This window comes from Haliotis asinina, chromosome 8 (genome assembly GCF_037392515.1).
Source record: "Haliotis asinina isolate JCU_RB_2024 chromosome 8, JCU_Hal_asi_v2, whole genome shotgun sequence".
NCBI classification, from domain to species: Eukaryota; Metazoa; Mollusca; class Gastropoda; order Lepetellida; family Haliotidae; genus Haliotis; species Haliotis asinina.
Genome location: NC_090287.1, coordinates 61,477,125 through 61,495,235, shown reverse-complemented (window position 1 = coordinate 61,495,235; position 18,111 = coordinate 61,477,125). Strand labels below are relative to the sequence as shown.

The 18,111-nt window shown below is 40.8% G+C and overlaps 2 protein-coding genes across 3 annotated transcripts in view; one reads left to right on the top strand and one right to left on the bottom strand.

Annotated features, from left to right (window-relative positions):
* The window catches only part of LOC137294671 (autophagy-related protein 2 homolog A-like), a 67,607-nt gene extending 57,235 nt beyond the window's left edge, over positions 1-10,372 (top strand). For both annotated transcript variants that reach the window (XM_067825741.1, XM_067825740.1), the window contains 5 exons: positions 172-254; positions 1,104-1,225; positions 1,960-2,114; positions 4,025-4,171; positions 4,374-10,372. In XM_067825741.1, coding sequence (XP_067681842.1) covers positions 172-254; positions 1,104-1,225; positions 1,960-2,114; positions 4,025-4,171; positions 4,374-4,607 — 741 coding nt within the window. In that variant the 3' untranslated portion in view covers positions 4,608-10,372. The remainder of the gene's footprint in view (positions 1-171; positions 255-1,103; positions 1,226-1,959; positions 2,115-4,024; positions 4,172-4,373) is intronic.
* Positions 10,373-12,761: 2,389 nt separating this feature from the next.
* LOC137294673 (homeobox protein NOBOX-like) lies at positions 12,762-16,791 on the bottom strand. The gene is made up of 4 exons (XM_067825743.1): positions 16,749-16,791; positions 15,765-15,950; positions 14,321-14,481; positions 12,762-14,002 (listed from the first exon to the last, which is right to left on the bottom strand). Exons 1-4 carry the CDS (start codon positions 16,789-16,791, stop codon positions 12,956-12,958), a joined length of 1,437 nt encoding a protein of 478 aa, XP_067681844.1. The 3' UTR covers positions 12,762-12,955.
* Positions 16,792-18,111: the final 1,320 nt, after the last annotated feature.

The window sequence follows — 18,111 nt, the reverse complement described above, 5'->3', positions numbered from 1 at the left end:
GTGCTGTCTGTCATACATAGGTCTTGATTTGACTATATAAAACATGCATTAGCAGAACCTAATACTGAAAAATTCATCCTAATATTTTGGTGTACATGCAACAGGTAAATTACTCTCTAGCTATCTCTAGCTATCACTTACAGGACCACAGTCTCTTAAATATTTTTACAGGGAACATTTGCTGGATTGTTGGTCGGCCTTGCTCAACTGAATTCATCTGAACTCAAACTGAAGCGTCTCAACTACAAGCATGGGTAAGTGAAATATATGCAAAGATCATATAAGATGGGAAATATAAAATAGATGACACACTGAAATCAGATACCTTTTACTGTCCCCAATATATATTCTGAGTGATGTAATTGTCTAGAAAGTAGCCAGACGTATGTTGTTTCTTTCTCCCATTCATGTTTGATATGACATGATTGAATGAATACTGTTTGGTACCTCAGTCAACAATATCACATTTGTCACCTCACATGGCAAGTATGTGTTTCTGAGTAACAATTCTAACTCCAGTGAAGTTTAATCAAGTAAATTCTGCCACTTATTCTGACTGGCTGTAGCACCTGTTTGGTTCTAAGATTGAATTATTTCCACGGGTCCAGGCAGTCTGCTCCAGACCTATTCACAAAGAGTTTTACAACTGTCAGAAACCTTGTCATGAGTCACTTGTTCATCCACAAATTTAGTACTAATTAACCTGTCTGACTTCCTTTTGTTTTTCCTTATTCCTTGTTAAATTGATAATTGATACTATTGTTATCCCATTAATAATGACTGGATTAACAACCGTTGTCTTCCACTTGTCCATCTACCACTTTAGTGCCACTTACTACTGGTTTCCCTTGTTATGTCATGGCTGTTGTTGTTTTGGCATGTACACATATAGCTGTCTGTTTCCTAATTCTTTCATTCACCTGATGGAGGAGTAAGAATATACCTCGAAATGTTGTGTCCATCACAGTAAAGAAATTGACATGCATAAAATTCTTGCCTTATGTCATAAACCTGTTTTGAAGTATGAAAATTGCATCCATCATAGTGCTGAGATCATTTTCTGGTAGCGAACACAGGTCAGTAAACTGTTGTTCTCTGTGTAGCTTGCTGGGCTTGGACAAACTGGCCAAGTATGCTGTGAGTGAGTGGCTGAATGATATCAAGAAGACCCAGCTACCCAGCATCCTTGGGGGAGTGGGACCTATGTACTCATTTGTACAGATAGGTGAGTCACAACACTATGCATTCAAAGGCAGGCTGTGTAACCAGTGTCTACTGTGATAGTCTAACAGATTTACCGCTGATAATGATGATGTACTGGCATGTTGTATCACGTTATATGTAGGATTACATTTTCTCAGGACAAATGATTGTACTCTTTTGTGGTTGACTTCAATGCAAGATGTGAACCCATACCGTCAGAAGGAGACGTCTAATGGCCATCATAGAAAGTCAGTGATCATACCCACTCAGCCACCAGAACTCTTCAAACTGAAAGTCTGATAACTAGTAGTTTGGAGTACATCCTTTATTCACCCCTCTGACAAGAGTAACATTGCATTCTCAGCAACGTTATGCTATCATGTATGGAGTTGTGAAAGATTTTGTATGCTGATGAAAGTATCTGTGTAAATGAAAATATCTATGTAAGTATTGTTTACATAAATGCAAGTATTGTTTACATAGATCATAAAAGTCTTTCGGACTGTGGCTGTAACATGCTTCTGGAAATATACCTAAGTCCTGTTAACAAAACTATTTTACCACAAAGACAATCATAGCACCCATGTTTAACATACACCTTCAGCCATAGTACTTGGATGACTGTGTGGAAAATTATAGACCCCAGGCTAAGTATACAGCGTACCCTAATGGAGAGTTACCTCTGTAGAGGAAGCAGTAACTAAAGCCTCATCATAACAATGATACTTGCACGTGTCCTGTTTGTCTCACCCTCAGTGCACGGCATGAGGGATCTCTTCTGGCTGCCAGTGGAGCAGTACCGCAAAGATGGCCGCATTGTCCGTGGTCTCCAGCGTGGAGCCAGCTCCTTCACCACATCCACGGCCATGGCTCTTTTGGAGCTCACCAACAAACTGGTGCAGTCCATCCAGGTGGGTTGCTTTTCTACTCCATGTCTGTATTGTCACACCTTGTCAGCACTGTCACATCTTGTCAGCACCATCACACCTTGTCAGTACTGTCACACCATGTCCATACAGTCACTCCTTGTCAGTACTGGCACACCTTGTCTGTACTGTTACACCTTGTCAGTACTGTCACACCATGTCTGTACAGTCACACCATGTCCATACAGTCACATCATGTCCATACAGTCACTCCTTGTCAGTACTGTCACACCATGTCTGTACAGTCACACCTTGTCTGTACAGTCACACCATGTCCATACAGTCACACCATGTCCATACAGTCAAATCACGTCTGTACCATCACACCATGTCTGTACTGTCACACCTTGTCAGCACTGTCACTGTCACACCATGTCTGTACCATCACACCATGTCTGTACGGTCACACCTTGTCAGCACCATCACACCTTGTCAGTACTGTCACACCATGTCCATACAGTCACACCATGTCCATACAGTCACATCACATCTGTACAGTCACAACTTGTCAGCACTGTCACACCATGTCTGTACAGTCACACCACGTCTGTACAGTCACAACTTGTCAGCACTGTCACACCATGTCTGTACAGTCACACCATGTCTGTACAGTCACACCACGTCTGTACTGTCACACCATGTCCATACAGTCAAATCACGTCTGTACAGTCACAACTTGTCAGCACTGTCACACCATGTCTGTACAGTCACACCATGTCCATACAGTCACTCCTTGTCAGTACTGGCACACCTTGTCTGTACTGTTACACCTTGTCAGTACTGTCACACCATGTCTGTACAGTCACACCATGTCCATACAGTCATTCCTTGTCAGTACTGTCACACCTTGTCCATACAGTCACACCATGTCCATACAGTCACACCATGTCCATACAGTCACTTCTTGTCAGTACTGTCACACCATGTCTGTACAGTCACACCATGTCCATACAGTCACACCATGTCCATACAGTCACTCCTTGTCAGTACTGTCACACCATGTCTGTACAGTCACACCATGTCCATACAGTCACTCATTGTCCATACAGTCACACCATGTCCATACAGTCACACCATGTCCATACAATCACTCCTTGTCAGTACTGTCACACCATGTCTGTACAGTCACACCTTGTCAGTACAGTCACACCATGTCTGTACAGTCACACCATGTCCATACAGTCACACCATGTCCATACAGTCACTCCTTGTCAGTACTGTCACACCATGTCTGTACAGTCACACCATGTCCATACAGTCACTCCTTGTCAGTACTGGCACACCTTGTCTGTACTGTTACACCTTGTCAGTACTGTCACAACTTGTCAGCACTGTCACACCATGTCTATACAGTCACTCCTTGTCAGTACTGGCACACCTTGTCTGTACTGTTACACCTTGTCAGCACTGTCACACCATGTCTGTACAGTCACACCATGTCCATACAGTCACTCCTTGTCAGTACTGGCACACCTTGTCTGTACTGTCACACCTTGTCAGTACTATCACACCATGTTCATACTGTTACACCATGTCCATACAGTCACATCATGTCTGTACAGTCACACCTTGTCAGCACTGTCACACCATGTCTGTACAGTCACACCTTGTCTGTACAGTCGCACCTTGTCAGCACTGTCACACCTTGTCAGTACAGTCACACCATGTCAGCACTGTCACACCTTGTGTGCACAGTCACTACTTGTCAGTAGAGTCACACCATGGCTGTACTGTCACACCTTAACTGTGCTGTACAGTACCCAGTCATTAACACTCATCTATCCATGTACCAGATCATGCATGACATTCTGACAGAAGCCTCCTGTTTTTTGACCATTTATGATTGTTATATGCAACTATTATTTGATCTCTTCTTATTCTGTATGTCCTCATAGTATGTGGCTGAGTTGACCTACGATATGCTGTCCCCGGGGCCAAGCGTTCGCAAGACTAGCACACGCCGTTCTAAACAACACGTCCGCCGGGGTCAGCCATCAGACATGCGTGAAGGAATGACCAATGCTTACATTGTCATAAGAGAGGTAGGTCAGCTTTGTAACTGTGCCATATTTTAATGGAATAGCATCAAGGGGGATCAATAATTATGTTTAGTTAACAGTAGTTGAAACAGTTGTGAGAGAAAGGCTCTTTCATGTTTTATTAATGTTTTTAGGACATTATATGAAGGTCTTGGTTTGTTGTGTTGAAATGAATGTGGCTGTAGTTTGATGTTGTGTTATTCAGGGTATTTCGGACACTGCCCAGAACCTGGTACGGGCAGCCACAGAGGAGCAAGAACAGAAGGGGCTGACGGGGGTTGTAGGAGGCGTGCTCCGTCAGATTCCACCCACCATCGTGCAGCCAGTGATAATCGCCTCTGAAGCCACATCCAAAGTCCTGGGTGGAATGAGGAACCAGCTCCGCCCTGAAGCCAAGAAAGAGGATGAGGAGAAGTGGAGAGAAGGAGACAAGAGTTGATGAGAGAATCATACCAGGCTGTGTGTATGTGTGGTTGTGTGGAAGGTGGAAGGCAGACGTCAAATGTTGGATGGAAATCTCAAAAGATGTCAGGGTTAGGTAAAATTCTGGATGGCTGATGTTATCTGTGATGTTGATTCTTAACACTGTTGCATTGTAAGTAGAAAGAATTATGAAGTAATGGCACTTGTTAGAAGACTTCTGTTGGCTGTGAGAACCATGATGCTTTCTGCTTCTTGGAAGGGAGGTGATGGCAGTTGCTGGACAACTGATGTTACCACAAAAGGATGTTTTAAGACTGATGTCTTCCAGGAGTAATTGTTTGATGATGATGATGATGATGATGATGATGATGATGATGATGATGATGATTGTTGTTGATGTTGAAGGTGTATATGATAATTTCTGCATTAGAAATTGCTGTGAATGAATAAGGGCAACAAGGTTGTAAGATCATAAGTGACAGCTCGCGAACATTGATTATCTTTGAGTATTTGTTGTTTGCCTGCCTCACTTCAAGATCCCTGACTGTGACTATTTCTAAGGGTTCTTAACCTGAAACAAAGTCTATCCCAAACTGATCTGGATTGTTTGGAGTTTGAAAAGACAATTAAACAAAATATTTCTAACTCACTGTCCAAAAGAATCACATGCCATTGCTTTATGTACGGACACCGATCAATTCAGCATACTCCTGGGTAAAAGCAAAGCAATCTTTGTCCCAGTGGATCTTAATGCCTATACCTTAACATAGACTTATGGTGCAGCAGCAGCTTTGCTGATTACTTTCTTGAATGTTACTTGGCTGTGATTATCCATGAGCACCATTACTTTGCTGCCTTTATTCACAATGAGAGGCTGGTGATCATATGTGATAATGGAGATGTCAGGATAATCATGGAATATCGTGCCATGAACAGTTTACAATTATTCGAAACATAGAGTGTACAAACTAGTCCCTGATGGCTGAAGCATGGAGTATAACGATTAGTCTCTGACTGCTGAAGCATGGAGTATAAGGATTAGTCTTTGATGGCTGAAGCACAGAGTATATAGTTTAATCTCTGACTGCTGAAGCATGGAGTATAAGGATCAGTCTTTGATGGCTGAAGCACAGAGTATATGGTATAATCTGTGATGGTTGAAACATGGAGTATAAGGATTAGTCTGTGATGGCTGAAGCATGGCATATAAAGATTAGTCTGTAATGGCTGAAGCACAGAGTATAAAGATTAGTCTTTGATGACTAAAGCACAGAGTATAAGGATTAGTCTGTGATGGCTGAAGCATGGCATATAAAGATTAGTCTATAATGGCTGAAGCACAGAGTATATAGACTAGCCTGTAATGACTGAAGCACAGAATACATAAACTAGTCTGTGATGGCTGAAGCACAGAGTATAAAGATTAGTCTGTGATTGCTGAAGCATGGAGCATAAAGACTAGTCTATGATAGGTGCTTCAATCGAACTGCTGCTTTTTGTAGAGTGTCATTCATACTGTGCTGTGTTAGTTCCTGCTGGCTGACACATAGAGCATAAAAACTAGTCAGTGATAGGAATTTCTTCTATCGCTGTATCACAGCTACCCTGTAGTGAAGCCATGTTCTAGTAGTTGAGAGCACAGCTACTAGCTATATATTATCAGTGTCTGTCTATCAATGTATTATGGCTACTCTGTAGTACAGCCATGCAGTAGTACCTGGAAACACAGCTACTAAATGAAATATTCATGTACCTAGATCAATCTGTCACTGTATTGTGGGTGGTTCAAAGACATGCAAGTGTACTTTAAAACACATCCACGAAATACCCTATGAATGTGTCAGGTCAATCTGATAACTACTCTGTAGTGAAGCCATGTGTACGCTTCCTTGGAGCACAGCTACTAAATAGCCAACAAAATGAACCTATGAAAAGCTGTCACTGTTGAAAAAAATTCTCTGTGGTACTACAGAACTTTAGATAGGGAAACAGCATCAAATTGTGTCCGTTTCCAGGTCATTGTTGCTGCTGCTGCTGCTGCTACTATTGGCCCTTGGAACTCTATGTAACTATATCTAAACACAGAGGCATACTCGCCACCCCGAGTTGTGTATGTAGTCATAGTGTGGAGACAGGCATATATATGTTTTTTGTCTTTCATTCATTCTCTGAGTTGTATATTTTATCAAAGGTCATATTCAGGTATGTTATGATATATCCCTTTCTAGAGGTGTTTATATGTTGTAGAACCAAGGCACTGTAGCCACAATGCAAGTGGTATGGAAAGTCTGCATGCCAAGAAATGACTATAATTATTTCAGTAAGCTTGAAAATGGTGGAAACATGTTAGAGACATCCTCTGAAGTTGTAGAGGCATAGTCCCACTGCATCTGGAAGTGTGTGTCTGTATATAGGAATGGATCTCACATGTAGTGATGTGTACATGTAGGATTCTGTGTATTGGACAGATAGACGTTTAAGGAAGGTAGAGTGTGGTCTGTGGTCTTTGATACTGCTAGTCACTGAGCTTCCTTAGCCATCCAGGGACCTTTGACCTGGGCCCTTATTCTCGAAGCGTTCGTAGCCCTAAGAATTACCAACTTTGATCTTAGCCCATGTGTTAAGAATGGGCTTAAGAATTCGTAGCGCACGAACGTTTCGAGAATAAGAGCCGTGTTTCACAAAGTGTTCGTAGCAATATGACTGTCGTAAGTCCTCATCATAGCATTTGAGTTGCAATTGTTGTATTGCTAAATCCTTTGGTGGTATGAAGAACTGATAATCTGGTATTGAATCCTTGATTACCCATTTATTTTTTTCATTGAGCAAAATTCCTGACAACTAATGCTCACTTTCCAACATGGCGGTCATACTAGCCATAGACAGAAAGATTATCCGATTACCATTTAGTGAACAATTATGACTATATTATCCAAAATAATCTGCAAATTTCTTACCCATGTTTGAACATTTTGTTGGTCTCGTTTGCCATCTGTGGTAAAGTCAGCTTGCTTGACTTTATTTTTTACTCTTAATTTTTAACCTTTCATGTTAAACTTTTATTTTTTCCAAGATGATCCTCCTCATTGCAGGTGAGCTACATGACCTTTTGGTTATTGGTCTCATAGAAATTATCAGGTTTTTATGAGTGATGTTTTTAGTGTATATTTCTTTATTTTCTTAGACAATGTACATTGTATATAAGTTTGTTAAGCTTTGTTCCTTAACAGTAATGGTGAATTATATAGTTCTGCAAATGTCGGCCATAATTTACAGGGAGGTTTCTCACAGTAGGGCCTGAGGGATGGGACACTTGTTGATATAAGATTGAGACAGTGTGTATTCCACTCCACTTTTGACATAGATGTTTTATATGTATATATATCTAGCCAAAAATATTGCTGAGTAATCATGTATGATGTGTTATTTGCCTTGATGTTATATTTTATACTCAGTAAATTACAGAAATGCTATTGTCTAAACCGTGGTATAAACCACCCTCTTTTATCTTCTGAATTCTTGATTGGCTTCAACTGCTGGAACCAGTACTGTCCAAGCAGTCTAAGGAACTGGACCTCACTGCACTGAGTTGCCTCCCTTGTCAGTGCAAGGATCTGTTTGTCCTAGTTTGAGTCCGAGATTTGATTCAGTTATGATCCTTTGTCTATCAGCACATTACATTGTTTGCAGGCATCACTTTAAGCACCTATTCTTGGATAATGTTGACATGATGTGATTGTCATAGTCATAGATTGTTCAAACTCCAAACTTCAACTAACTCAAGAGTCCAAACTGTTAGACGGATGGACTCGGACTCTTTAAGTGATCATTTAGTGGGTGACATGTGGATGTTAACTTCAGAATGCTGCATAATACTGCCATGCTGCTGTATGTGTGCTGTGAGCTTTGTGCTTGAGGGGATGGTTAGCTCATTTCTTGCCTTCAGTGATGGGCCATCCTTTCATCAAACCATGCTAGGTGAAATGAGAAAGCTTATCAAATCATCACTGTAACAGCCCCTACCTCTTCCCAACAGAGACTGACAATGACTAATTGTGACATGGGGAATGATCAGTTAGTCTTGGAACGTCTTTAGCTTGCTTCTCCGCAATATTCAAATATTGAGATCCAAACAAATATGACAATAAACAAGAATGTCACAAAGTGCAATGGCACTGAGGCACATGCCTAGCTTTTGTTGAGGTTTAGTGTCCTGTGTGTATCTGCTGTGTGTGAGCTGTTGGTAGGCTTATCATTGTTAGAACATATGAACCGATAGTGTGCATGTTTTACATGTTCCTGCCTCTAGAGTATAATATTCCTGTTAGTAAACATTCCTGATCATGAGGTATAATAGGAACTAATGATGATCTGTATGTACGTGTGTTCATATCAGCACATCCTTCATCACAAGCACCTGCTGACGTCTTCTCAGTCTCATCAATCAGATCTTAGTGTCACTACAGCACTAAGATCCGGTTTTTATGAGTTTGATGTCTTTTATAAATGCTATTTGTTTAGTTTTCTGGGAGAAGGATTTTTCACACTGATCAAATATGCTGCTGTCGCTTTGTTTGCTGTGTACTTCAGGTCATCTAACTTGTAGAAAGTCTCCACACCCATGTGTATGATTGTATGGAAAATTATTTTAGTAACAATATTGTTGCTCTCCATAGTAACATCTAGATATTGAAAATTTGTGGGAATTTTTTACATGTGCTTTTTAATTTATGTGGGTAACATTCAGTGGTTTCATACTAAAGTATTTGTTCTGACAACTGCATTTGTAAATCTGTACACCTCTGTTATTGTGTAAGTTGACATGCAGCGAACACCTCATATGAAAGATCTTTAAAATGGAGATAATTATGAACAATGGGGTTTGTAAACAGTAATGTTTGTATACATCTCACAGGTGTGGACTAGAACATATATTTTCACGTAAAAGTTTGTTAAATTTTGTAGACGTCTGATAAATAACAGATTTTGTGAACTAGTTACTGATACTTCAGTAATCAAGTTATATCATTCCTATTAACATGTCCTTAAATATTACCTGAGGTTCAGCCTTTTCTTCATCTAAAATCTCATGTACAGGCACTCACCTATGAATATATATGAGTGTTGTGTATTTCTAAAACATGTCTTGAAGGAAGTGTCACAACCTTGCCATTTTGGAATGTCAAAAAATATGTCAGTGTAAAAACTTGCGATGGAGGCAGGAATGAGTGATGACTCGTATCTTTCAAAAATAAGTCACAAGTTTGTCAGGAAGCATGATGGGTCCTTTAAGATTCTGTTCAAATTCTTCTCCATGAACTATTTACTAACTTTTCATTTTCATACACTGTTATACCCTAAAAGTCAACAAAGAACCATTTTGTGTTTGTTTTTCTTTGATTTGATTTTACTGAATTTAGAACAATCAACATATCTGATTCTATATTGTACTGAAAGTTATTTTCTAATTTATTCTTATTATTGTACAAATAACAAATGCACAATACTTCTGATATATGCTTTTGGAAAAAACACAAGACATTTAGTCTGTACAATGAGAGCTACATTGTGTTAGAAAGGTATGTCAAGATACTGCAGTGGAATTCATGAAGAGTGAATGTATTTTCTGTACAAAAACACTTCCAGTTGTTGACTTTGCTAGTGAGCCGTGATGGACATGTGGTGTCTGGATGTACAGAGAGTCCTGTGCAATGTTCAGTGATACTCGACAGGAGTGAAGGATGGAGGATATTTATGCATACACACTGTACATAAAATATTTATTCCAAAAAATGTGCTCTTTGTAAATGGTATGCATACATGAAGTGATTGAAATGAATGTGTAAAATATCATAATTAAATAGCTGCATTTGGAAACATACTTTGTTGTATTTCTTCTGCTGGAGAGAGTAATAACTTACTCTGCAATCAGCAGTATTCAGTGCAGAAACAGTGAAAAATAAAGATTTGGTCCTGCAGCTGAGCTGCTGGTACTGATAGCTGATCAATTTCTGTTATCCACCTACGGAGATATTGCCAGATGAATGTAGTCCAATGCCATCCTGAATTCTTATCTGAAAGTGCTGGAGTGCCAGGGATGTGCTTCAGTCGATGGAGGTACAACAGTCAAAGAAGGGCCAGTTTCATGTGTTTCATTTGACATCCAATACAAATATCCAGGCTATTTAGTCTCTGATATCAGTCTTTCAAACAAAGCAGTACATCAGTGGATCCACAACGCTTTATTTGTAGCTCAGTATTCGCCAGACAGTATCTCGGGGACTAACACAACAAGCTTCCATCACAGGGGTCTCAGCTAATGTCCAGATTCTCTCTATATATATTCACTGTCAGACAGCCCTGTACTATATTACAGTACCTGCCCTGTACTATATTACAGTACCTGCCCCGTACTATATTACAGTACCTGTTTGAGGAAACTGTAGTATCCAGCAGTATTTATATGTAGCTTCCACAGCAAGCCAGCCATTCTCTTAGTTTGATTACATTGTGCTGACACTCGCCAACTCTGTGTTGCTGGTCATTATGATTAAACTGCTGTTGCTTCATTTGTATTGACAGCACTGTAATTATTTAGATCTACTTATATTCAGTTTATACAACCCGTGGAATTTACAAAACCTGATAAAAGGATAAAGTGCCCATGATACATGGTTATACCACATATTGTGTGCAAGTAAATAACAGCTACCCGTAAATTACTCATGTGCCATATTAAAATTCATGGCCATTGTGATTCTTGCCAGCATGAACGTTTATTTCATCTTAGCAATAGTAAGAGGGTGTGAAATTTTAGGGGTTACAAATTTGACTTAACACCTGCTACGGTTTTTTAAACAAAAGGGGAATAACTCTCAAGTGCGTAGTATGACGTCAGCTCAAGGAGTAATGGCACTGTAGTTAGTTACGAACGGGTAGAATTTGTCTAAGCTGCATGTCTTTGAAGTGGTGGTTGTTCTGTATCGGATGCTGGGAGTAATTCTGCGGTGTTAAACTCAGCATTTGCAAGCAAGCACATGCCGCGAATCGCTGTTCGGAATGACACTCTGAAATGGAAAGCACTGGCAAGACCAGGTGACCAAGGAAGTCAAGCTTCCTGCGCAGATTTCTTCACGACCACACTTGATATAATACGAGCGCATCACTCCTTTGCTGCCAGTACCTTTCAGTCCAAAAGAGACGGGAAAATAAACTCAAAACTGCAGTCAGTCACATGACACAATACACGACCCTGATGAATGCTGCAGGTGAAAACAGGTGAAAACGAACTGTGCATAACCACCAAACACACGTACAGAGATGACACAACTGAACTAGCTTTCATTCAGGAAACATTACTGTCCTGTGGAATATGTACACTATTAGTAATAGTCCAGCGCGATGGCAGAGACAGTGCAGGACAAGTGCATTTGTCCGAACTGATACTTGGACTTGCTACCCTACACTCATGCTGCTAGGTGCCAGTATCTGTTGTATAGAAAAGTGCTCTCTTTGGTTCTTTTCAGTTTCATGATTCAGCAGGTTGTCTTATTTTCTGTCAAAGTTACATCCAGTCATACCAAGATGTAGATGGGTAACAATAATTCGAGTGATTGAGTGAAAAATTGCCAACTTGGAGTTACATGCCACGGCAAGAAAACACGTGACAGAAATAACAATCCATTTGTTGATAACCCCAAACTATGGCATCACCATGCAGTCTCCAGCCGGAATACGACGCTGATAAGTACTGAATGGAAAATATGTGTACTTTTGACTGTGTCTGATGTATTGAATGACCCAGACCTTTAATGTCGAGCTCCAGGCAGTGACCACATGTAACATATTTTAACATATTTTGGTAGTGACGTAGACTGGCATCCAGCCACCATTTAGTAGTAGTCGTAGTAGCAGCAGCAGCAGCAGCAGCAGTAGTAGTAGTAGTAATAGTAGTGGTAGTGGTAGTAGTAGCGGCAGTATTAGTAGTAGAAGCAGTACACTAGTGGTAGAAGTGATAGTAATAGTAGCAGCAGCAGTAGTAGTAGTAGTAGTTGCAGCAGCACTGCCATATCAGTTTCACCTGCTTGAAATCGAGTTTCTACATCGACTGCACTACATCGGTATCAGTAGTTCCACTTTTGTGGCAACTTTTAAACAACAGAGATATTGGTTGAATTTGTATATTTTATGTAATAAAATATATAATTGTATATTTACAACACGAGGCCGTGAAAGCAAAAAAACAACACGGGTAGTTGAGGAGGGTGTCTGTGAGATCAGAAATGACTGGACGATAAACATTCACACACAAATACTCTTCTGTAAATTCCATTCACGCACAATATACATATTCACGTTTCCCAGTTATAACTGTGTATAGGAGGACGGGTGAACGCTAGCGTCACTTGAGTTCTGATTGGCCCATGAGACCGATGATGTTGCATTAAAATATGGGTTGCTAAGCGACGAAATGACCAGAGGCTGGTAGTGTTCATCTGAATACGACGGAGGTTGGTAGTGAAGCTGTGGCCTGTAGGGGTCAGAATGGCGGATGGACGACAGCATCACTGGGGGATCAGCGATGAACGGGAAGGGGAACACACGATTTAACCCAAGTGCACTCTGGGTAGGGGGAACATGCGTTTCTGATACATTGTTCTCAGGGCTGCGACTAGAAACTGCTGAGCATTGTGAGGGTAGGTGAGACTGAGACAATGAATGCTCCCTCTGACGTGACGCTTCAACGTGGGATCGGTAACCAAGGAGATCTGCCAGAACGGGTATACTGTCATATAAAGAATGGTTGCCTGTTGGCGGCAGGCTCTGTGGCACAGTGGTATTGGGGGGGTTGATGTAATCATTGGGTAGCACAGTTATACTGCTAGCAGACGGAGGGTGGGGCATTCCCATCAGGAACGGGGATTGCCCAGGAAGCATCATCTGCCCAGGTAAGCGGGGATTGCGGGGGTTATGGAAAGCGGAAGCACTCTTGGAGTGGTTGAACTTGTTGGGCACGGTGTTCAGCAAGGCAGCGGTTGGCGTGACTTTGTTCGGTGGCGAGATCATATCGTAGCTCTGGAACAAGGGCTGGGGAGGTTTGGGTCCAACAGCAGGAGCTGGGGCAGGCCGCTTTCTAGACTTCTTCTTATTTTTCTTGTTCTTCAGAGGATCGTTTTCGAACCTCATCAGCTCAGCGATGACGCTCTTCATGACGAGAGGGGGAAGTACCTTTTCATCTGCGTCGTTTGTGGCTGCGTCTTCATCAGTGGCGTCAGGTGACGCGTCCTTGGGCGCGGCTTCAGCACTAGCACTCTCACTTTTCGGACTCTCGGCCTTCTCCTCGGCGACATCTTTCTTATCCACGGGTTTACGCCCGACGACGTCCTTGCGGCGCCGGTTTTGAAACCAGATCTGAACAAAAAAGAACACTTTATAGATGTATGCATGAAATCCTAAACCAATAGAATAGTACGAGATATAGTCAATATACTCTGTAACTGTGGAACCGGAAGAGCAATGAACACCGTAGTTACTCATATATATTTACGATATAACAAATAAATTACACCCCTGTCATATTTAAAAAGTCACTAAGTCTGTATTAACTGAGTGTATGTTGTTTAATGCCGCATCAGACGGAGGACAGCATGTTAACGAATATGGACCATAGAAACAAGTGATTGATATTAATAGCAAATGAGTGACGTAGACATGAAGCATCTTCCTCACCTTCACTTGGTCACGTGTGATGCCGACTCTCTTAGCTATCAGCTGTTTTTGGGTACTGTTGGGGTATTTCACCCGGGAGTAGATGGCGTTCAGTAACTCAAGCTGATAGCGGGTGTAGCTTAGTCTCTCTCGTGGGGGTGGAGGAGTGAAGGGACGGTATTCTGAAAAATAAAGGAGTTAAAAAGTTAATTCATGGTTAACATACGGACGTGTGTCATTATCGGGTAGCTGTAGAGTGAATGATGTATCATGTACGACACGCTAAAATATTTTTCTCTTTCACTAAACTCTTGCCAACATTCAAACACTAATGCAGGTAGCCTTTCCTCGATGTAAAGGAGTATTAGGTAAACAGAAATTGGTGTAAATGACTAAGTACGTATTTTGCATATTTCAAAACCATACAGTCATCTTTTATTTTAACACAATAGAAAGACATTGTATTCTTAACATTACCGATGTAAATGGTTGATCATCTCATTCGAATGGCAATATACATTTTTCATAGCAATGAATAATAGCAACGATTGTCCTATATGTCACGAGTAAATGCCAATCAGCTGATCGGCATAATAATCAAGCACCTGTCAAGTGTCATCAGCTTGTTCATTTCATGCGGTCGACAAGCGAGGCAATTTACAACCATCCTTGTCATTTTCACTCATTAATCTCACGACTGGATTAACTAATTATAATTACTTATTGTAGGAAGATAGCCCTGGGCCTTTCAGAATGATTACTATATACTGTGACTATACCACGACCTAATTCATCTACTATACCCCATATATAGCTGGGATAGTTTTATCAAAACACAAAACATATTACTTACAGCACTAAATATAAGTCATTTCCCATATATTCAAATATATATACAAAATTTGGAAATGTTGGTTAAGTATTGTACTTGATAACAAAGCGACATGTATTCATGAAAACTACGACTACGTTAAAAACGGATCTGAGGAAGCGGTTAACCATTAACGGATTTTGACAATGAAAAATACCTATTATTGTATGAATGCGACTGTAATCACTGGGACCCCGCTGGTGGCTATAGGTGCAGCCTGAGCCCCCTAACTGGGGATAATTGCCCCTAAACCCCCTACCTTGTCCCCTTTTACACTGACCATTACTGTAGAGGGGCCCGTGTAACTGATACCCGCCGATTAATGGACAGAGAGTCTGACCAGACCCACTACCTGGGCAGTGTGTAATAAACGTTTACTTAATTAATTATGCTAATTAAAGGTATTTTAACAAGGCCACATTGAAGAGTCAGTCGTGTTAAGCTCAACAAAAACTATATTTTTTATTACATTTCAGTCATTATTTATGTCGTTTTTTCGCCCTTTGACATAAATATATAAGATGTCTTCATACACTCTGTTTCGGTAGGGTTGTTGGAATTGTTGCGTTAGAAATAGACGTGATGGACACTTACCGTCGTCATCATCTGATCCTTCAGCCGCGGGGAATGTTGCCCCACCCTGCGTCCAGGGCATTATCCCATTGTTCCTGTTATCCCCGGGGGGTAAGGCTGTTGGTAGGGGGTGGAAGGCCGTGCTGCCAGGGGAGGATACGGTAGAGCTGTTAGAATCGGAAGACTCAAAACTCTGTCTCGACAGACCTGTAAGCAGAGAGTCACACATGAACACGGAACAATTCAGAAGACGTCATCGCGTCTTGTCTCCTTGTATTGAAAAGAACTACAGGTCAAAACGTTATTGAAATCTGCCCCAGCTATTTCAACTTGATTACTTAAGAAACTCGATGTATAAATATGATATTAAATAAAGAACATTAAGCAACAGCTTTGTGTCACAATATTAGCATAGAACCTTATCAATTTGCGAGAGAAGCCTGTGTTGGCGCCGACAGGCTTGAGATGAGATAACTCTTGGTAACGTCCACAAACAAACTCTCCAGAAAGAAGTCATTGTTTGGTTAACAAGTAATAAGTTACTCAAGGGAGGTTTGTCTAGAGAGGAGAGTCAACAACTGATTCTAAGTAAGATATTATTTATCTGTTTGTGTATCGAATCTGTGAACAACTGTCAAAGCTGTTACGTCAAACAAAAAGTGTGTTTCGAAAAAAAATACACTTTGTAATTTGACAATGTTTCAAATTGACAGTCATTACAGTTTGTTAATTTAATGCATAGTACATACATTAGTTGAACCCGAATTTTAGTAAGAACATAGTAATAGTAAAACCAAATAGTAAAATAGCAAAATCGAATTTTAGTCAGAATCATTTAGTGGAGTATACACACACACGCACGCACGCACACACACACACACACACACACACACACACACACACACACACCACACACTGTCCATATTCTAGCTGTCATGTGGTATCACTGATCACGCAAAAGAATGTAACGAAATATTGTAGTGTACTTTACTTGATATAGCTTACCTTGCTGGCCATGTGAGTGTCTCAGGCTGTCAATCTGAATCATGGTGATATTTTTAAAAATCCCGAAGTTCAAACTACAGAATATTTCCTTTGCACTTGAATCTCACAGATAGGTATATTCCAATTTTGTCCACAGTTTGGTAAATGTCGCCAGCACATAAATCCTTCTCGGGTCTGTATCCAGGTGTCAGCTGTGTTGTCGATGGTCAGAACACTGCAGGTGACTGTATCTGCCCAACATGGTGGGCCTGAGGATGATATAGCTACATACAAGTAATAGTAAGCTGGTGAAATGAACCTGCCTCAAGTCCAAGGTGATGGCACTAACGTGGGGCTGTTCCCGGTTGTCACCTCCTTCGCTCGTGGTTGTCCCTGCAACTTGTCCGCGGTATTGCTAAACAAACTAGGGCTAAATGCATCCCCTTGCCTGCCTCCACTCAGGTGTCAACGCCGAACGGCGGAGAGCAGCGCGAACGCGTCCGCTCAATCAGTCTTGCTAGAGTAAACTGTTATCTTTCTCCATAGTTACATAGACATCGTAGATAAAAGTCATTTTTCTATTGGAGCCAAGTTTCATGCGCAAACTTTTAACAACCTGATCATATTTACCGAGCTCTCCCACACAAACAGCGGCAATGGAGGATTGAGAAGGACTTAAGTAAATGCGCTAACGGGCCATTTCCTCCTTAGGGCTGTCAACATAACCTATTGTCTCTTTTGTATTAACTAATCCCGCCCCAATAGCCACTCAACCAGTTAAATCATTAACCTACACTCGTTTCCCAGAGTGCATTGTTGCGTAAATCCCCATTTTGTTTTGTTTTCATGCACCGCCCTCCTCTTGTTGTAGGATAGAAGTGTATAGATTCGGCTTCACATTGGTCAGAGGGGTAGGCATACACTGTAAGCCAACCCGCTTTGTACACCACTCTGTGATCTATCACGTCACTCATTGGCAGCCATTGAGAGCTGAAGCCTCCAGTCTCGCAACGTGTAAGACATATAAACTTAATTTATTACGTGACATAAATATATTAGACGACATCATAAAGAAACCAGTGTTATCAGAATTAAAAAAATATTACAAGCTGTGACACAATGTCATGATGCTTCCTGTGAGTCTGTACCTTTATGAAAAAAAATATATATATTTCCTTATCATATCAATTTTCAGAACCCGCGTAATCTATGTGTAAACGAATTTGTAATTGTTACATATTTCAAATATAGATATATTACAGAAGTCAGTATTTTGGAGATTGTTTTCAGCCAGGTAGTGTTTTTATAACGTTCGTATTTATTTGTCTGTTGTATACATCCTTTCTACCCGTTAGTAAATAATTTTGGCGAAATTTTTCCGAGG